At 34.5% G+C, this 22,789-nt stretch overlaps 2 protein-coding genes across 2 annotated transcripts; one reads left to right on the top strand and one right to left on the bottom strand.

Moving 5' to 3' along the window:
- Positions 1-2,145: 2,145 nt before the first annotated feature.
- Positions 2,146-8,650, bottom strand: LOC144555195 (uncharacterized). Its single transcript, XM_078303436.1, has 3 exons — positions 8,579-8,650; positions 6,517-8,077; positions 2,146-2,240 (listed from the first exon to the last, which is right to left on the bottom strand). Exons 2-3 carry the CDS (start codon positions 8,075-8,077, stop codon positions 2,146-2,148), a joined length of 1,656 nt encoding a protein of 551 aa, XP_078159562.1. The 5' UTR covers positions 8,579-8,650.
- A 5,624-nt stretch (positions 8,651-14,274) lies between these two features.
- LOC144555675 (myb-related protein Hv33-like) lies at positions 14,275-15,473 on the top strand. Its single transcript, XM_078304077.1, has 3 exons — positions 14,275-14,515; positions 14,617-14,746; positions 14,932-15,473. Exons 1-3 carry the CDS (start codon positions 14,377-14,379, stop codon positions 15,443-15,445), a joined length of 783 nt encoding a protein of 260 aa, XP_078160203.1. The 5' UTR covers positions 14,275-14,376; the 3' UTR covers positions 15,446-15,473.
- The last annotated feature ends 7,316 nt before the right edge of the window (positions 15,474-22,789 follow it).

The raw sequence follows: 22,789 nt of genomic DNA, 5'->3' as shown, positions 1-22,789 counted from the left end.
TCTCTCTCCACAGATTACTTCTTTGATGATAATCTTTGCATGTAAAAAATTAGAATATGTATATATGTAACACTAACATCTGATGGTATGGTATGAAGATTAATCTCTTGTCCTGATTTTCTCGGAGTGCTTTCCCTATGTATTGAAGAACACGTCCTCGGTCATCATTCAACAGGGTGGCATTCGTTTGACTGGGGTCCATGAAACCAACCTGCTCATCGGGATATTCCTCCTTGAGGTATTTGTGCCAATACCTACAAAATAAAGACACAAAGGTGATCTCAATTTTGTGAAATTTGAATTACAAGTACTAAACATCTGCAATTATTACAAATATTAACTCACAGCATCCAGATCTGAACAACTGGTACAGTGAGCCACTCCCGTGGAGTAAGCAAGGCCGCATAATCATCTGCATAGACGCATATGGAGTCAGCTGAACATAAAAGATCAGCTGGGGAATCGATTTCGATTGGGCTGCCATCTAGCTCCGAAAACCGATCACGAATATGCTTGAATGTCTGTCCCAGCTTGTCAAAATTGATACCATCAAATGCCTTGCAGTGACTCGTTACTTTCGGACCTCCAGGAATAATCATTTCTTTGCGTGGTTCCTGCAAAATTTCATAATAAATTGAAGTAAAATCCAAAATCATCTACAACTCTATCACATAGATACTAATTCGGAAGTATAAGAACTTGTAATAATAATATACCTCAGCTGAACCTATCGCTATCATGGACATCGGCCATGCAGTGAAACTGCCGAGGGCATCCTTTAGGGTTTCCTGCTCGCCATTTGGTACAGGTAATGGGTGATTTATGAAGTCCGCATCGAAAATACCATCCACCATCACTCTTGCATGGTCGAGCGGCATCGGTCTGCCGTGAATTGTTCCACCGGGTGCAACTGGAACATGAATTGTCCTCACGGCTACTGTAACAGTGTTCCCATTGACAGCTGCCTGGAGTTTGCAGCTTATTTCTGCCTCCTGTTCAGATATATGTATTTACTCGAATAAACTAAAACGTATGAACAGTACAACATGTAATGGAAAATAAATGGTGAAATTTGAATATTATTGAATTTGAATTTGCATTACCTCAGTATACCCGGAAAGATCTGCAATTGGTTTGACTGACTGGCTGCTGCTCTGAAGGACTGTTGGGGTAAACGTCTGAACTTGTTGGCCCATTGACTGCTGAACCAAAAGTGCAAGTTGAGACTTCATTTCTTCCCTCATTTTTGCTTCTAGTCTCACCTCTATTTCTCTTACTTTGTCCTCCATTTCTTCCCTCAGTTCTTCCCTCATTTTTGCTTCGGAACTCGAGGGAGCGCGTCTCCTCCTTATTGAGCTCTTCTCGTATGTTTTCCTGATAGGTACCAAACCTCCCACTCCTCTCACCCTCCCAGGATGTTCCGGATTTGGCAGAGATTTTCCGAGAACATCGTCATATCGTTCGACGGCCAACAAGCCTTTTTTCAGAGCCGCCTCTTGTTCTTCCTGGAATGACAACATGTTATAAACTAATAAATTAACGTAGAGGTTTCAATGAATGACAATATCTAAAATTCTTACAATAAACTAATAAAGTAAAGTAGAGTTTTCAATGAATGACAATATCTAAAATTCTTACAATCTTCTCGATGACCGGTACGTATGTTTCTGGATAAAAGCGTTCCTTGGTCTCCTTATCGAGCTTTTGTCTTCCTAGTCTCCAGGTGACGTGCCTATGCTCAATCGACATATCAAGGACCTCTTCTGGTTTCAATGCACTTGTTGAGCCTTGGGAAGACGGATCACTAGATGTTTTCTCGTCTGCAATCGTCTGCATAGCATCTGTAAGCCTACTCCGAAAACCCTCGCTCATGTAACCTCTAGATCCTAAGAAATGCGGATACTCGTTTTTGGACTGATTCTCCTTTCCAATTTTGCTAGCAGTCTACAATTAATATGTCAAGACAATCATTGTAGGCCTTAATTATAAGAGTATTTGAATTCTTACTTAGAGATAAGGTAGGTGATCCGCAGAAATAAACATACCTCAAACTCCTCCGTCTCTCGATACTTGACAAATACCTCCCAGTCTTTTTCTTCCATATTTTGCTTGGCAAAATCGGGAGTCTCACCCGCGCGCCACACTTTAGTCATCTCGGTTTGCCACCTCCGGTGATAAGTAGCCATCTTCTGATAATAATAGTTCCTCACTTTTTCTTCCTCTTTTATACCCCATCTCAGCTGCCAAACAAATAGAAATCAAAATTTAGAGTTAGTTAATATCAAATGAAAGCTTGTGAACTTAGTACTACGTTATTTACCTTCAGTGTTTCCCATATTTTCAGCTTGTTCTCTTCTGGAACATCTTTCCACAATACGAAACTTATAGGAATATTCATTCTCACCAATATACCGAATTCCGTTGGAAAAGACGTTGTATCCGTAGTAACAACCGGCCTGTGAAACTTGTCAAGTTCCAGCTCTTTCCCTTTCTCGTTAAACTTCTCCTTGATTGCATTAGGCCCTCTTCCTCGTTTCTTAGCCGAGGCTGTCTGACTATTGGTTTCCATATCTGAATTTGCAAATAGGTTAACAATATAACAAGTATCATTCTATATTTGCAATTTCTAACAATTTCTAATCCTCACAAAGATTTCAACAGTTTCTAACAATTTCAACAGTTTCACCATAAATCCCCAAAAATTACAAACAAGTCCCTAATCCTCACAAAGAAAACCATCCTTAACTTGTAACTTTATCGTTCCAAGTTCAAATAAATCCAAACCAACTTCAAACCAATTCAAATTAAATCAACAAATAAAACCAAACCAATTACCTTTAGGTTTTTATCCACTAACTATCACCTTTATGCTTCTTGTCTAACAATTTCTCACTACCATCTAGAATGATACACACATTCACAATTATTTAAGCATATACAAGTATCTAAAGGGATCTAAGCATATACAAGTATCACAACAATTAAATTTGCAACAATTATTTACCCAAATTAATTACCCAAATATGTAAACCAATTATTTACCCAAATTAATCTAACAATTACTTTGGTTTGGTGTCTAAACCAATTAATTACCCAAATTAATCTAAACCAATTATTTACACAAATTAAGTTCCATATCTAATTCGGTTTGGTTTCTAATTCGGTTTGGTTTGGTTTCTAAAAAAATTAAGTTCCATATCTAATTCGATTTGGTTTCTAAACAATTATCTAACAATACCCAAATTAAGTTCCATAACAATACCCGAATTGGTACCCGTTTCTCACATTTCCTCAAATTCAATTAGATTTGGTTTCTAATTCGATTTGGTTTCTAAAAAAATTAAGTTCCATAACAATACCCGAATTGGTCCCCGTTTCTCACATTTCTTCAATTTCAATTTCTAATAACTCCATAATATGAATTTAGAGATCTTACTCGAGTTGAGAGGGAGGGGTTTGAGAGGGAGAGGGCGGCGGAGCCAACGAGCCGACAAAGCCAACGAGATGGAGCCAACGGAGGAGAAGGAGAGCAAAGGTCACGGCGGGGTTACGGAGCCAACGAGATGGAGCCAACGGAGGAGAAGGAGACCAAAGATCACGGAGGAGGAGGAGGAGGGGTTACGGAGGAGGAATGCAATGGTCACGGCGGAAGGGTTTTAGTAGGAAAGAAAGAGGTCGCGGTGGAGGCTTAAGAAAATAATTTGAATTTCGCTAAGGAAGGGAGGGTTTGTACAGAACTATCTGCATCGGTTCCTAGCTTAAGAACCGATGCTAATACAAATCTGCATCGGTTCTTAAGCTAGGAACCGATGCTGATAGTGATATATATTTAAAATAATGCGGATTACTATCAGCATCGGTTCCTAGCTTAAGAACCGATGCTGATAGTGCTTTTTTTATTTAAATTAATGTGTATGTTATTTTATATTTTTGTATTTCAAAATTTTAAAAAAAGGATTTTTAAGGGTTATTTTTTATTTTTGAATGTGTATGTCATTTTAAATATTAAAAAAAATGATGTTTATGTGTTATTTTATATTTTTGTATTTCAAAATTTTAAAAAAAGGATTTTTATGTTTTATTTTTTATTTTTGAATGTGTATGTCATTTTAAATATTAAAAAAATGATGTTTATGTGTTATTTTATATTTTTGTATTTTAAATTTAAAAAAAAGGATTTTTATGTGTTATTTTATAATTTTGAATATAGAGGCTAAGCCTATCAGCATCGGTTCTTGGATAGGAACCGATGCTGCTAGTACTATATATTTAAAATTATATATTTAAAATTATGCGGATTACTATCAGCATCGGTTCTTAACTTAGGAACCGATGCTGATAGTGCTATTTATTTAAAATTGTGCTTTTTATTTTTGAATATGTATGTTATTTTAAAATATTAAAAAAAAGGATGTGTATGTGTTATTTAATATTTTTGTATTTTAAAAATTACTTATAAAATAAAATAAAATAAGCTACTAAAATAAAAACATTAGAAATTTAAAAATAAGCTAATAAATTACATATAACATGAAAAAAAATAAGCTACAAGAAGTGTTGAAGAATAACTTGCATGCTTCTCATCGTCGGGTGTTTCAGTGCATTATGAAAAAAAAAATCGTACCTTTTTGTCAGCAATATTAAATATTATTAACTCACATTTTAATATTTTTTGACATACCAATATTAAATATATGACATACCAATATTATGACTTGCCAATGGAAACTTCTTCAACCCATTCTCCTTCATCATGATCGATGCGCATGTGACCTGTTTCATTATCCTCAGCGCCCGGTAGAGATGCCATGCCAGTAGAAAACGGTGGTATCTCATCAAAATGATCGTACGCTTCTTCGTCTTCCACATTATCAATCCCGATTATACGTCTTTTACCAGGGAGGACAACATGTCTTGAACGATCGGCGGGATCAGTTACGTAGAACACTTGCGTGGCTTGTCTTGCAAGTATAAATGGATCATCCTTATATCCAGCTTTACTGAAATCCACCAGAATAAAACCATCTTCGTCGACTTTAACCCCCCTACGGTTATCGACTCATTTACACATAAATAACGGGATATTAAATCTTATGTAATCGAGCTCCCAAATTTCTTCAATAAACCCGTAATATGACATCGATGCATGCGATGGTCCGGCACCTTTAGGATCTGACAAATCACTCGAAACAGCTACTAACGTCACTCCACTGTTTTGCACGGTACTCTTTGCATCTTGATTTCTTGTGTAAAATGTGTACCCGTTGATGTCATATCCTTGGAAGGTCCTCACGACATGAACTGGACCAAGAGCCAACAATTTGACAATTTCTTTAATGTTTTCTCCCTCCGGAGCTTGCATGACTCTACGTGTAAACCATCTTTCAAAAGTTTTATTGTGTTCGCCGATTAACCACTTGTTAGATTTCTTAGGATTCTGTTGCCGCAAGAGAGTCATATGCTCGTCCCAAAAAGGATGAACGTCAGTGAGGTGTTGCAAAACATGAAAATGTGCTAGTGACATTGTTGTACTATCAGGCACGAATAATTTCACACCGATTGTTCCTACCCCGTGAAGTCTACCCTCGTGCCGAGATTTAGGGATGCCGATGGCTTTGACATCATCCATATAATTAGTACAAAACTCAATAACCTCTTCGACAGTGTAACCTCTTACAATGCTGCCCTCAGGCCGATATCGGTTCCTGACATATCCCTTTAACAATCCCATGTATCTCTCGAACGGATACATGTACCGCAAGAAAACAGGTCCACACATCTTAATTTCTCTAATTAGGTGAACGATTAAATGAACCATGATGTCAAAAAAAGACGGCGGAAAATACATTTCAAGATGACAAAGAGTGACAACAACCTCCTTCTGCAGAGCATCTAGCGTATCAGGATCATTTACTTTGCAACAGATGGCGTTAAAGAAAAAGCAAAGCTTCGTAATGGTCTGCCTAACACACTTTGGCAATATGCCCCGAATTGCAACAGGAAGAAGCTGTGTCATTAAAACATGACAGTCGTGAGACTTCATTCCTGTCAATTTTAAATCATCCAGTGAAACTAGGTTTTTAAAATTCGAAGAATATCCAGATGGAACTTTGACACCATGAAGGCATTCCAGTAAGCTTTTTTTCTCTGCTTTCGATAGCGTATGCATTGCGGGTTTTAGATATGTACAAGTTTTTCCTTTTTCTCTTTCCTTCTCTGCTGGTTGTAGATCTGGCCTTATGTTCAAGAATTGCATGTCTTTCCGAGCATTGATACCGTCCTTAGTTTTACCCGGAATATTCAATAATGTTCCAACTATGCTATCACACACGTTTTTAACCACATGCATCACATCGAGACAGTGTCGAACCTCTAAGTGCTCCCAGTATGGTAAATCCCAGAATATTGACCTCTTCTTCCAACATATTTTCGGAGCCCCTTTCTTTCTCACCACCTTCTTTTTAAATTTACCCAATTGAACTTTCAAATCTTTTACTCGCGAATAAACTTGCTTACCGGTCAACGGGTAATTTGCTCTGGTATTCTCGGTCTTTCCATTGAATTCTTTTTTTCTCTTTCGGTGTGCGTGGTTGGCAGGAAGAAATCTACGATGACCCATGTACACATTTTTAGAGGAGTTGGGTAGCCACACATCGACTGTATCATCCAGGCAAACAGGGCACGCTTTCTCTCCTTTGACACTATAACCCGACAAATTTTCATAAGCCGGAAAATCATTAATGGTGCAGAAAAGCATGGCCCGTAAAGTGAATTTCTCCTTGCTGTATGCATCATACATTTGCACTCCGGGTTGCCATAATTCTTTTAAATCCTCAATCAATGGCGCTAGATATACATCTATGTCGTTCCCGGGCTGTTTGGGTCCTGATATGAGCAAGGTCAACATGATGTATTTGCGCTTCATACATAACCAAGGCGGAAGATTATAAATGCACAATAAAACCGGCCAACTGCTATGCTTGCTGCTCATGCTACTGTGCGGATTTATTCCATCTGCACTCAGCCCAAGCTTTAGATTTCTAGGGTCACGTCCGAATTCAGAAAACTCTCTGTCAATATTCCTCCACTGGGGAGAATCAGCGGGGTGCCGTAATTTCCCGTCTTTCTTCCGGTTTTCGGCATGCCAACGCAGTAATTTTGCATCTTTAGCATTTGAGAACAAACGTTTGAATCTCGGTTTTACGGGGAGGTACCACAATGCTTTTGCAGGAGGTCCTTTATTCGGTTTACAATCATCACTTTTATCACTGGCAATCTGCTTTGGTTTGTAACGTGATGCACCACATTTTGGACACTCGTGAAGGTCTTCATACTCATTTCGATATAATATACAATCATTTGGGCACGCGTGTATTCTTTGAACTCCCAACTCAACTGGGCACAATATTTTCTTCGCTTCGTAAATATTGGGTGGTATCTTGTTTCCTTCCGGAAGCATTTCTTTTAAAGTTTGTAATAGCTCAGTAAAACTTCTATCACTCCAACCGTTAGATGCTTTAAGGTTATACAATTTTAATACACCTTTCAATTTTGAAAATTTAGAACAACCAGGATACAATTCCTTATTAGAATCTTCGTACAAATTCTCAAACAAACAATACTGCTTATCATTATCAAAATCCTCTTCTATATCACGTAACATTTGATCAAAATTATCACATTTATCTACCACTATATCATCATTTTCTTCGGTATGATACTCCTGTTGCTCAGTACGAGTACCTACGTCGGTTTCCAATCCCCGTAAGTCATTCCCCTCATCCCCAACGGTATGGTATTCCTGATGCTCAGTACCAGTACCTATGTCGGTTGGAAAACTCTCACCATGCCATATCCAACACTTATATCCTTGCTTGAATCCACGACGGATTAAATGGCTCCTCACTTGGTTCGAGTTGGAAAATTTTTGACCATTGTTACAATCACGACAAGGACACGACATCATTGTACTCCCCTTATTCGCCATATCTTCCATAGCAACTCTGATAAATTCCTCGACACCTGTCGTATATTCATCCGATAGACGTGATGCTTCGTACATCCAACTGCGGTCCATCTGCAATTATAGTAGAACACAATTAATTTAGAACAAGCTTGGGGTACTAAATTATATTCACAGTAAGGCTTACATGGGGCCTGGTTACCATCCTATCCCACTCTTTGAATACTTCGTCTCAGTAGTGACCACTTGGTAGTCGTGTTTTAGTATTTAAGAAAATTTCGGCAGCATTTCCCCTTAGTTCCCCGAGTATTCGGGGAACTAATAAGGAGAAATGCTGCCGAAATTTTCTTAAATACTAAAACACGACTAACAAGTGGTCACATCCTAATTGAGACAAAGTATTCAAAGAGCAGTCCCAAAACGGGGACTATTCAAAATTAATCCCTAATGGATTAATTTTGAACGGGTATCATGACTTAAAGGCATTAATCATGCGGGTTTGGCTCTCAAGACAATACTCTAGCTACATACTTACTACAAATCTATTTAGTCTAGCTATCGAAATACACATTTATGCACAAAACTAATTAAACATGAGTTTTATGTGGTACTTACAACTTTTTTAGATGCCGTACCGAGTGAGATGAAGATCGCTGCACCAAATCTCTCAATAATAGCCAAACTACAAAATTAAACCATCAGAACCTAAATAAGAGATGTATATATATATAACATGGACTTAACTACGATGCTATATATGGGTTGCATAGAGGCCTCCCGTGCTACGGCTCAATATTTGAGTTTTCAAAATACTCACGGTCGATCCGAACCGTTTATCTTGTTCTCCGTATTAATATGTGTTTGGAGACCAAATTTTAAATTTTTTGGAAATTTTTAACTATTTTTTTAGATTTATTGAAAATCGTTATTTTTCATACAAATCTGGACCATAAAAAAATAGTAAACAATTTCCAAAAAATGTCAAATTTGGTCTCCAAACACATATTAATACGGATAACAAGATAAACGGTTCGGATCGACCGTGAGTATTTTGAAAACTCAAATATTGAGCCGTAGCACGGGAGGCCTCTATGCAACCCATAGCATATTAGCCAAATACTATATAACATATATATGATGCATGCTAGGGTATATATTGGTATATATCAAAAGCTCAAATATAGCATGCATGTGCAAATATAGTTATATCAAAAATTCATATATATCATGAATTTGCTCATCTTCACATATAAAGAAAAGCTTAAAATATAAAAATGTATTAAAACCTAAAAGATAGATTAGGGTTTATAAAATGGGCCGAATTAGAACCTAAATTGTGCTAGATCTAACATCAAACTTGAGAAAAGAGATGATTAATCAATTAATGAACCTGAGAACGAAGAGTGAGATAGCTGATCAATGCCCAGTAAGATAGCTGCTGCGCCAAGCAATGGAGGAAGAAGAAAGAAAAATGATTCTGTGAAGAATCAGACTTCGGGATAAAGCTAAATATGAACTATCAGCATCGGTTCTAAGCTTAAAACCGATGCTGATAGTATCAGCATCGGTTCTAAGCTTAGAACCGATGCTGATACTTTACAATCAGAATCGGTTCTAAACTTAGAACCGATGCTGATAGTATCAGCATCGGTTTTAATATTAGAACCGATGCTGATAGTGCATGTGCTGTGCTTTCATTAGCTTTTAGTATCGGTTTTAGTGATAGAACCGATTCAGGTAAGTATTAGTATCGGTTGGTTAGTACACCCGATCCAGATAAGCCGATCCTGATTCCTGTTTTTCCACTAGTGGACTGGACAATTAATCAATCCTATCTCCACTGCTATATATATATATATTACCCCCTCATTACACAACCATGCAATTTCTTATTTAATTTCTTTCGGAATTAATTATTTAAGACAACCAAATGATCGATGTAATATATTCAATTTAATTACGTACTACTTCAAATTAATTAAATCATAAAGCTAGAAAGCCGGCCTCTACTTTAGAAAACATTAACATTTCAAAATATAAATTATTTTTCTGTTTGATGTTAATTAAGTCAAAAACTATTAGAAATATTAATTTAAATCAAATCTGCGGGATATATATATATATATATATATATATAGATGGACTTGGGTGAGACGCGGAGCACCACACGCGTTTGTACTTCACGCCATATTTTCATTTTGAAAGTCCAAACAACCGATTCGAACCGTTAGATGTGATCTCCATATTGAAATGTGCTTGGAGACCAAATTTTACATTTTTTGAAATTTTTTTTTACTATTTATTAAGCCACTTTGAAAATCTGAAAATCCGGGTGAACAGTAAAAATTTCTAGACCACCGGATCAGCGATTTTCAAAGTGGCTTAATAAATAGTAAAAAAATTTCAAAAAATGTAAAATTTGGTCTCCAGCACATTTCAATATGGAGATCGTGTTGAGCGGTTCGGATCGGTTGTTTGAATTTTCAAAATGACTAAAATATACCATGGAGCACCAAACGCGTATACTCCGCGTCTCACCCAAGCCCATCTCTCTCTCTCTCTCTCTCTCTCTCTATATATATATATATAGAGAGAGAGAGAGATGGGCTACGGTGAGTTGCGAAGTAAAACGCGTTTCTACTTCACGCAGTATTTTTATTTTGAAAGTCTAAACGACCGATCCGAACCGTTAGATGTTTAATCCATATTGAAATGTGCTTGGAGATCAAATTTTATATTTTTTGAATTTTTTTTACTATTTATTAAGCATTTTTTAAAATTGCTGTTTTGCTGTGAACAGTAAAAAAACAGTAAAATTTTCTGGACCATCGGATCAGTGACTTTCAAAATTGCTTAGTAAATAGTAAAAAAAATTCAAAAAAAATGTAAAATTTGGTCTCCAAGCACATTTCAATATGGAGAACAAGATGAACGGTTCGGATCGACATTTTGAACTTTAAAATTGCAAAATATGAGCGTAAAGTAAAATAGTCGCTTTACTTCGCAACTCACCGTAGCCCATCTCTATATTAAGAGGAGGGTTCAAATGCACCCAAATTTTTGTGCACCCAAATGCACCATATCTTTCAAATCATTTTTCTCCGTTTTCAAAGTCCGAATACTCAATACGAACCGTTAGATGCGATCTATATATTAAGATGTGCTTGGAAATCGCTGATTTTAGAATTTTTTTACTATTTATTAAGCCACTTTGAAAATCGCTGATTTTACATTTTCTGGACCATTGGATCAGCGATTTTCAAAGTGGCTTGATAAATAGTAAAAAAATTCCAACAAATATAAAATTTGGTCTCCAAATACATCTTAATAGATAGATCGCATCTAATGGTTTGGATTGACTATTCGGACTTTGAAAATGGAGAAAAAAGATAGGGTGCATTTGGGTGCACAAAAATTCGGACTTTGAAATTTTTTTACTATTTCTTTAGATTTATTGAAAATCGCTGTTTTTTTGTGGTCCAGATTTGGTGAAAACAGCGATTTTCAATAAATCTAAAGAAATAGTAAAAAAATTACAAAAAATATAAAATTTGGTTCCCAAACACATATTAATATGGAGAACAAGATGAACGGTTCGAATCGACCGTTAGGATTTTGAAAAGTTGAAATTCAAGACGTTGCACGGAGGGGCTCTATGCTATGCATAGCATGCTAGCATATTCATATATATATATTGGTTTCATCGATCTGAGCTGAGGACCACCTGACAAGTTGCACACGTACGTTTTAGAATTAAATGAAATAACAGAGAGAGAATAAAGCATTCCAAGGAAGTATATATCATATATATATTTTGATGGACTACCTAACAAAGAAGCACACACACAGACCTTTTTAACTTTTCTTCTACTTTGTTCAATCACTGTTTGGACATTTTCACATCATGAGCTGTAGCAATTGATGGCCTAATTTGAACCTTTTTAATTGGTTGAATCAAAAAAAATATATATATGCATTTGTTCAATTAAAATTAAACAACGGTGCGTTACCACCAATTAATTTTCTTAACTGCTATTTACCAATTTCGGATAAAAGATAAATGTGCACAACTGTAGAAATAGCCGTGAACTAATTCTTTCATTAGATTATATATATATATATATATATATATAGGGCACGGCTAATTTGCTGCCGGCAGTATTTCTGCCGGCGGTGCTGCCACTATTTTTTATTATTTTCTGATGTCCAAATAATAAATCCAAACCGTTAGATGTTTAATATATACTATAATCTACTTGGAGACCAAATTTTACATTTTTTGGAATTTTTTTACTATTTATTAAGCTGGTTTAAAAACTGCTGATTTCAGTAAATTAATGCAGAATTGAAATCAGCGGTTTTCAAACCGGCTTAATAAATAGTAAAAAAATTCCAAAAAAATGTAAAATTTGGTCTCCAAGTAGATTATAGTATAGATTAAACATCTAACGGTTTGGATTTGTTGTTTGGACATCAGAAAATAAAAAAAACGGCGACAGCACCGCCGGCAGCAATTATATATATATATATATATATAGAGTTAGGCTGGGGTGCTATGGATAGCATAGTGGCCTCTATGCTACGGCTCAATATTCGAGTTTTCAAAATCCAAACGGTCGATCCGAACCGTTCATCTTATTCTCCATATTAATATCTGCTTGGAGACCAAATTTTATAATTTTCTGAATTTTTTTACTATTTATTAAGCCACTTTGAAAATCGCTAATCCAACGGTTTTACTGTTTTGTGCAGCCACCGTTGGATCAACAATTTTGTAAAATACTTAATAAATAGTAAAAAAATTCAGAAAAATGTAAAATTTGGTCTCCAAGCAGATATTAATATGGAGAATAAGATGAATGGTTCGGATCGACCGTTTGGATTTTGAAAACTCGAATATTGAGCCGTAGCATAGAGGCCACTATGCTATCCATAGCACCCCAGCCTAACTCTATATATATATATATATATATATATATATATATATATATATATATATCCTATATATGGTTTTGTCTGTGGGCAATAATTTTATTCCATCATTGTACTTGAAAATAAATAATAATAATAATAATTTCATTCCATTATTGAGTGTACATCTCACATCATTCCTTTTTCGACCTTTTTGCTTTGTAGCCATATATATGTGGAATGTGATTGCTGGATTTAAAGTAAGGCAGCCTCTTTCACGCTGCATGTATCACCAATTTAATTAATGAACGTTAAATTTTGGTTGCTCATAAATCATAAATCATAATATATAGAATAAAATGTCAAATTTTCACATAGACTAGCTAGTGAAATCAAAAGGCATGCATGATATCATCATTAATTAGCCTCTAACCTTTACCAATAGTACGTGTTCCTTGACAGCATCTGTCAAGCTCTCTCTCTCTCTCTCAAAAAAAAAAAAAAAAAAAAAACCCTTTACCAATAGTGCTTGACAAAAAAAGCTATATAATAATGAATTTGACTGTAAAAAATGAACCATGGTTTTATAAAAAACAAATCACCTTAATCAAGCATGCTTAGAGATAATTAATGGAGTTTGTAAATCAAAATATATAACTAGCTAGCTAGCTACTTGGCTGACATGTATCATGATATATATGTTAGATATTTAAATTTGTTCAAATTCTGCAACTTGAGTATTGTATATATGCATGCTTAATGCAATGCAAGACTCATCACAAATTGTGTCGGACAACTATATATATATGTCTAAGTGAATTTATATATGATACATCCAGTTGTATATTTAAATGCACTTGCTTGCACAGAAATGAAAAGGATCGATGTTGCATTGCATGTACTATTTGGTTGGAAATGATGAATTTAATTAAGCGTATAATATATTAATTAAGGGTCAGATCCTAACTAACACTAGAATTCTAGAAAGCAAAATTTCTTTCTTGCATGATTCATATATATATTATACCTTCACTTTTCACTTTTCACTTTTTCTTAATTTTCCTTGCATTGCATATATATGATATATCCATCTAGCTAGCTAGCTAGTTATATATTATTTCTTGTGGCATTAATATTTATTCTTTTCCCACTTTTCCTATAATTGAAGGTACCTTAAAATCCAATCTATACATTGTCTCTCAAAGACAGCCAAAGTGAGCTTGCTTCAAAACCACTTGAGTGCTCTTGGTCTCTCTCTCTCTCTCTCTCTCTCTTGAGTCTTAATTAAGCATGAGACAGTAACGGCCCCTCTTATTATATATATAGATATCCATTCCTCATCAAGTTAACATCGCGATTGAAAAATTAACATCGATCATTTCAGTTTGCCCATTAATTATATTGAATTGATCATCTCCTTCCTTCAACTCATCATCAGATCGAGAATAGCTAGCTAGGCAAGGCAAGGCAAGGCAATTAAGAGAGGGTAATTAATATATAAAATGGGACATCAGTCATGCATTGCTGCCCCAAAGCAGAAGCTCAGGAAAGGTTTATGGTCTCCTGAGGAGGATGAGAAGCTTTACAATCACATCATCAGATATGGTGTTGGATGCTGGAGCTCTGTACCTAAACTAGCAGGTATATATATGTATTGTAATTATATATTAATTTCATATGCATTCCATTTCCATGCATATATATTCTATCTAATGTATTAATTAATTAATTTATATATATAGGATTGCAAAGATGTGGAAAAAGCTGCAGGCTGAGGTGGATAAACTACCTTAGACCAGACCTCAAGAGAGGAAGCTTCTCACAACAAGAGGAAGACTTGATTATTAGTCTACATGAAATCTTAGGAAATAGGTAGCTAGCTAGTAGTACCCTGCTTTTTTCATACTGTACCATCAATCAAGCTATGATCATACTGTTTCGTTAGACCTATATATTTACCGGGTACAACTTTTTAACATAAATAAATGTATAAAACTATTTATCCGATTCTGAATTCTAATTAATTAATTAATTAATGTTTGCAATTTTATACTTAGGTGGTCTCAAATTGCATCTCAATTACCGGGAAGAACAGATAATGAGATAAAGAACTTCTGGAACTCAAGCTTGAAGAAAAAACTGAGGCAGCGTGGAATTGACCCGACAACACACAAGCCTATAGCAGGAGATGCAACAGAATCTCAAGAGGAGAAACCAGACATCTCAACCATCATATCCAGTCCAGTAGATCAACAAGTGTTTCCAAACTTTGAGCAGCAATATTTTACAGCTAGCATGGGGTTTTATGGAGTAAATAATAATAGCTCTCGATCTGAGTTGTGTGAATATGGTGGATATGGTGAGAGTTCAAGTAACAGTACTGGAGGTAGTAACTGGAATTGCAGTAGTGTCAGTGGAAATCATGAGGTACTAAATTGGGACTCAGTAACCCATATAGGAAATACAATTTTGGAGGAAGAGCATTTTGAGCCTAAGTTTGCTGCACATTCATGGCAAGAGCATGCCGAGATTCGGGGATTCGACGGAGATTTTGATGTCGAGTTTTTCTGAAAATTAATTTAGAGACAACAATTAAAAAAGTTTCAAAATTTAATATAGATAATTTTTATGGGTGTGTATGTAATAATGATTCGTAAATTCTTCAATTATTATTTTTTGTTACAACGAACCTTTGGCAAGTATATATATATATATATATATATATATATATATCTATATATAATTGTAACTAGTATAAATTGTGTTGTAATAATTAATATTTGTAAAGGAAAGTGCTGCCGAGTTAATATATATGAGACTTGCAATGGGGACATATATATATATATATATCCCTTTCTTGACTTTTTAATTTATTGTTGTTTGAGAACAGTACTGTGACTAGCAACTAATTAATTAATTATTGGGCGTGCATCTATCATATATATATTAATGAAATTATTAATATAAGACAAAGACGGTTCAAAAAAACAGGGATTTTGTACCCGATTAGTACATATAATATGTACAACGTACTGTGTATATCCAAGACACACTACTGCTACGTACTATATATTTAATAGCAACTGTTGCCCGTTGCCATCTAAATTAATCAGCTACCACAAAAATAAATTAATTAATTAATTAACAAGTATATATATATCACAAGGTGAGTGTAATATATATGTATTCAGGTTGTTTGAGCTCTAGATGTTATATATATATATATATATATATATATATATATATATAGAGAGAGAGAGAGAGAGAGATGGGCTATGGTGCATTGCAATCCATATGCTATGGTGTGCATTGCAATGCATATGCTATGGTGTGCATTGGACCATAAATCACCGATTCAAAGTTCAAATGACCGATCCAAACCGTTCATCTTGTTCTCCATATTAATATGTGCTTGGAGACCAAATTTTATATTTTTTGGAATTTGTTTACTATTTATTAAGCCACTTTGAAAATCGCTGATCCAACGGTGACTGTTTGGAACAGTAAAATCAGAAGCCACCGTTGGATCAGCGATTTTCAAAGTGGCTTAATAAATAGTAAAAAAATTTCAAAAAATATAAAATTTGGTCTCCAAGCACATATTAATATGGAGAACAAGATGAACGGTTTGGATCGGTCATTTGGACTTTGAATCGGTGATTTATGGTCCAATGCACACCATGACCTATGCATTGCAATGCACCATAGCCCATCTCTCTCTCTCTCTCTCTCTATATATATATATATATGGTCACCTTTGCCATTTTCATAACAACATACTTGTCTATATATATAGTGCAAATACAAGTTCTTCAACCAAAATATGCACAGGATCGAGTTTCTTTTTCTTTTTGAAGGTTGAGAGAAATGCAGCTAGCTAAGTTATTGCAACATGCAAAGACTGCAAATAAGCAAGCAATACAAGGAGCTTGTTTGAGATAAAAAGAAAAGAAAATGAATATTGGTTGAAAAAGGACATACAATTACAATACTTGTTGAAAAAAGAACTTGATTTGTTTTGAAAGGTGTATATATGCTGCATGTGTGAGGTCCATCAGCAACAATTAATTCTCCCTTTTTTAATTATAAACACAAATTTGCATGATCAGTTAAATATTTCTTCTAGAAAATTAAGGAGCTTGTTTTAATTTCAAGCTGAGACGTAGGATCAATATTGCATATATATATAGTGAGTAGAACTAGGGTGTTCTTAAGTTCACCAAAGTGTTTGGTGAGCTTAACTCTAAAATCCATCAAATCAGTTTCAAACGATGAATCCGAATTGTTGAAATCCACCTACTTTACAAGTTATGCGTCTACATGTGAAAATTTTAAACATTCGAATTAATTTAGTATAAAGTCAAGCGGTCAAAAAACGTTCAAAAAATGAATGCACTAAAATTAATTTTATAACCTTCTAATTTTGACCAATTGACTAAATTTATACTAAATTAATTCGAATGTTTAAAATTTTCACATATAGACACAACACTCGTAAGGTAGGCGGGTTCCAACGATTCAAATTCGTCATTTGAAACCGATTTGATGGGTTTTGGAGTTAAACTCACCAAACACTTTGGTGAGCTCAAGAACACCCTAGTTCTACTCATATATAGTTGATATATATATAGGTTGCACATTGATCGTATGTATTTTATTTACAATTAGCACTAATTAGCACATACATGCAAAACTAATTAAATTAGCCCATATGAAGAATGAGCGCATTTCATGCTTACTCGAAGCCATATTCCTTTTGATAACTTATCTCTCTCTATATATATATAGCTTGGGCGCTTGACCACAGCATCATAACTATATATATATTATGTATTTTTCTTTTCTTATACATATCAGTATATATATATATATATATATAGTACCCAAGTATTATAGTTATATTTACTAATTAGTTAATCCGAATAAACTGTACAATTAATTGAATTTTTGTTGCAGGAACTTGATATTAATTTGTTTGACTCATGGGGCATGCAGCTTGCTTCTGATAAAATTAATTTGCTTTATAGCTAGCTTTTGAAAAAGGGAAAAGGAAAGTCTCACACAAGCATCATAATTTCTTGATCTATTACTATTAGATTGCTTTTTGGAGTAGTGGTTGATCACAAATTGCATCTTTGACATGTCACCTTCATTAGCTAGCTGTGTCAATAATACATGATTGCTTATATATTACTTGAGTAGTCGTTGAAAGTGACTCTTTACAAAAAGTTTCAATATATATATAGTCCCTAATTTAATTAGTTTGGTAACTTAATTTTATTAATTAATTAATTATACATGGTTGCAGTTATGGTAAAATAATTAAGGCATATATATGTAGTATTTTCAAATTTGTTTCCGAGATGGAATAGACAAACTAAAATAGTAAAATCATGCCATAACAATATTCCATCTATATATTACAGTTAAAATTAGTTCCATTAATAAACTCAAGACGCATGCATGCAGGATTTCTTAGTTGTATTCTCTGTATTTCGTAATTAATTAAAAGATTCAACCACCCCTCAACTTTAATTATTTCATGACGCCCTTATATTTACCAGTGTTCTAAATAGCGCTATAGCGGCTCTATAGCGTTTTTGAATTCTAAACGCTAAACTATGGCATAATAACACGCTATTTGAGCTATGAACACTATAGCGGTAATAGCAGTCCGCTATAGCGCATAGCGTGTAGCCCAAATAGCACCCGCTATGCAACATTTGTTGTGTTTTTTTTCAATTTATATGAGCTTTAAATAAAGGCTCAGATTGGATTTTAACCGTATTTTTTTTTGCAATTGACGTACTAAGCTTTATATTAAACTATTAAATATTTAATGAGAGATCCATCAAACAAAATCAAAATAAGGAAGCTACAACGCGCTATGCAACATGAGCTGTTTTTTTTTTTCAATTTATATGGGTTTTAAATAAAGGCTTAGATTGAATATATTAAGATATTTTTTGAAATAACAAAATGACACTTACTATACAGTAATTTGAATATTTTGAATATATTAAGATAGTTAATTATGCCATGATGTCTAGATTATTTTGAAATTTAAATAGAAAAAAGATATATTATGTCATGATGCTGAATATATTTTGAATATAAAAAGATTGATAGTTTATGATATTAGTATTACTATGGATATTTTGAATCGCAATTTGGAGTTTGTATTGGTTCAATATGAATATTCTAATTTTTTAATCAATTTGATATTATTTATTGTTCTATGAGACTTAGATAATGTTGATATTTAGTTTAAATATATGATATAATTTTTATAAAAATAAGAAAACGCTATGTAGCATAGCTTTCGCTATAGCGACGCTATTCGCTATAGCTTTTTTTGTAGGCTTCCCGCTATGACACGATAAACGCTATTTAGAACCTTGATATTTATACATGCAGGGGACATAAATGCTTAATTTTAATTTCGTCGATATGAAATGAATGTGTTCATATCTTTGTGCAACGATAAATTATTTATGTATAATATTAAAACTTGTGTTTCTTTCATATTTAATTAATTAAGTAGGAGACTAATATTTGTAGACAACAAGATGAACATTTATTAACTATTAAAAGTTTCAAATTATTTAACTAATAGTTCAATAATTTTATTTATTCTAAGAAAAAATATTTTTACACGTCCTATTTTGTATGACTTATTTGCACTTTCAAAATATATATTTTCACTACTACAAAAAAATAATTTTCTCATCTCCTCTTTACCATCGAATGTGCTTCCGCACAGATGGTGTATATCATGAGTGGCAGCGTTGTAATTACGTTAAACTTTTTATCGTCTGTTCTGGATAACAAACCAATGGCGTTGATGGACACCCTCCTGACCCCCGCTTTTGCCATCGGTTAAATTTCACGAACAGTTAGTATTGAGCTACTCTTCAACATCGGTTCGGCTAACCGACCGATGGCACTGAGGGTGTTACTTTTACCATCTGGTTGTTCATGATCCATTGGTGATAGTACAAAGTAATAACAACTCGTTACCATATTAAACCGATGGCATATTCACAGGGGCAACGCTTTGTAAATAATTAGAATCTTGGGTTTAGTATACACTATCTGCTCAATATGTTAAACCAATGGTGATGCTGTTATATATTTTATATATATTCCAATGAACCTTAGGTCGATCGATTCATCTCTCCAGAGCCTTCCAGTATATCCCCAAATTAAGTATTCTGCTATATTGCTCGCTGCAAATTTTAACTTCCCAAATCGATCAACGGACAAAGATCAACATTTTACATTGGTCTGAAACAATAAACTGATCAAAAGAAGAAACTATGTTACAGCGTTATAACGTTATACAAACGTTGTGACGTTTTACAAACGTCATAACGTTTAACAGCTACAGAACTACTGAAGCACAGCTGTTCAGTACCAACTAGAAACGTTGTAACGTTTTAAGTATATTTAAGCTTCAAATAACTTCTATTTTGATCAAGTTTTTACAGGTTAAAACGTTGTAACGTTTTATAAAACGTTGGTAACGTTTTATGTCAAACAGCTCATTTTTGAGCTGACACTATAAATAGAGTGATGGGATCTCTTACCAAATGATCTCAGCCGACCCTAATCATTTTAAAAGCGATTTTCTGAGAGCTTAGCCTACTCCATTGTTGTGAGAGCTTAAAACTTCAAAATCCCTCAAGCAACCTTAAACCTACTTCACTAATCTTGATATATATTAGGTTAGAGTGATCTATTGAGTGTTTCTCTTGTGTTCTAGACAATCGAGACCTTATTCTCATCTCTTTGAGTTGGCCGTTTGACTTCCCGCTTGGTGTGTAAGGGCTCAACGGTTCACAAGTTGTAATCCTTTCGTATTGGGTAATAGAAAGGCGCACCACACAAGGTTGCGAAGCCCCGGAGACGTAGGCCTTTGTTTTGCCGAACTCCGTTATCATCCCGCGTGTCAAATTTCTCTAAACTCATCTCTTTACTTTCAATTGCAATTTAATTTCAGTTTTTGAGCAATTAGAGGTGCCCCTAAGTTCAACATATATTAATTGTTGGTTCATAGATAAGTATGATGGAATGAGCGCATGCATGCTTATCTTTGCTTTGCTAGCTGTGATTTAAAAATGACTAGGCTAGCATGTAATACGAGAATTAATAATAAAAAATAATAATAATTACATATACACCACCATCGGCCCAGAAATTAATGACCCGCTAGAATTCTAGGATTTACCAACGCCAGCACATATAAAATAGATGGTGCACGACACTATTGCAATTGGCTATTGAAATTTAGTAGACAGCGTTAATCACATTTTCTATCGGTTGGCGAAACGAAAGCGATGACGTTTGGTTCGTCAAACCCGATGGCCAAAGATGCGCTGCCGATGGTATATTGATTAACGCCATCTGTTTTGATATGATAAGATGTCTACATTTCCTATTGGGGCGATATGCATTGGATCGAAAGCCGATGGCGGAATGTGATTTCAACCGATATAAAAGGTTTTTTTTTGTAGTAGTGTTTGTGTGCGCTTTACGGTGGAAAACCTGTAGATTGGTGCACAATAAATAAATGATATTGCTTTGCAATAGTTGTTATGGTCTATAATGAATATCAAGTGTATTCATAAATACGAGCGGAATCAGACTTTCATATTACAAATGAGTGTCAATTTTACAGTGTTCATAGTATTTTATTCTAAATTATATAAAAAAATTATACATAAGTATGAAAAATTTCAAAATGTATGAGATCAATTGATCCCATTCACATAAGAGTCAAAATCCACCTCTGTGCACAAATAACAGGATGTTAAGGAAGTAGTCATCACTTTTTTGTTTAGAAAAATAAACAAATAAAATGATCATCAGGGATAACATTGGTACAATCAAGTTGACCCATTCACATAGAGTCAATCCGCCTCGGTACACAAATAACAATATGTCAAGGAAGTAGTCATCATTTTTTTTTTTTTGTGTAGAAAAATAAATAAATAAAACGATCATCAAGGATAAATTTGGTACAATCTTAGGGTTTCCTAACCCCATTAAGTGTAATATTTCTCTTTTGAGCACGAATAGAGTATAAGATAGCTGAATGGGAATTGGTAACTCCAAGGGAAGGAGAAACAAGTGTATATATATTGAACCTCAATCCATGCCACTACATTAATTTACCAGCACAAATTAATTAAAAAAAATTAATTATGACCCTTAATTACATGACAAATAATGTGTTGATAAAATACATTATTGTAAGAGTGTGCATGGTAGGGTTGGTGAATTATAAAGATTTGTTTGGAAAGGAGGTGATGAATCATTATTTGAATCTATAAAATGGGACTAGGAATAGGATGGGTAAAGGATCTGGGAATAAATAATAGATGGAGGTTATACGCAGCCAGCAAGTGATTTTCAGGGGGGAAAAAACAAAATTGGATTTCACTATTAAGCCCCTTTTGAGCTTTTGGGCAATGCAAGCTCCTTTTTTATTGTTCACTTGGTTGAAAGCATAGTGCAGGTGGTCTCCCTAACCTCCAATCCTCTCCATTTCAAATGGAAACGGAGACAACCTCTGTGTTTTACCCTAAAAAGTAAAAACATTGATGGACTGGGTCCACTCCGTACTAGTACTGCACAAGGCACCGTTCGCTCTACAGTAAAAGAAATCAATGTACAGATACAAGGCCCATAGCCCATAGTTTAGGCACGCTTAAAATATGACCAGGAATAAATTGGATATAAAATATGATTACATGTAGAACATGAAATCAACCTAAAAGATAGGATAGCTTAGTTTGTCGTCTCTCTAACGCCAACTTAGATTTGAAGCAATCATATATAAAAACAATTAATTGAACCAACCGCTGTACCTTCTACACTTTAAGAGATCAATAAGCAGATTAATTAGTAACA

The sequence above is a fragment of the Carex rostrata genome, chromosome 6, assembly GCF_964058835.1.
Source record: "Carex rostrata chromosome 6, lpCarRost1.2, whole genome shotgun sequence".
Lineage (NCBI taxonomy): Eukaryota > Viridiplantae > Streptophyta > Magnoliopsida > Poales > Cyperaceae > Carex > Carex rostrata.
The sequence above is the reverse complement of the archived record's forward strand: the minus strand, read 5'-3'. Positions and strand labels throughout refer to the sequence as shown.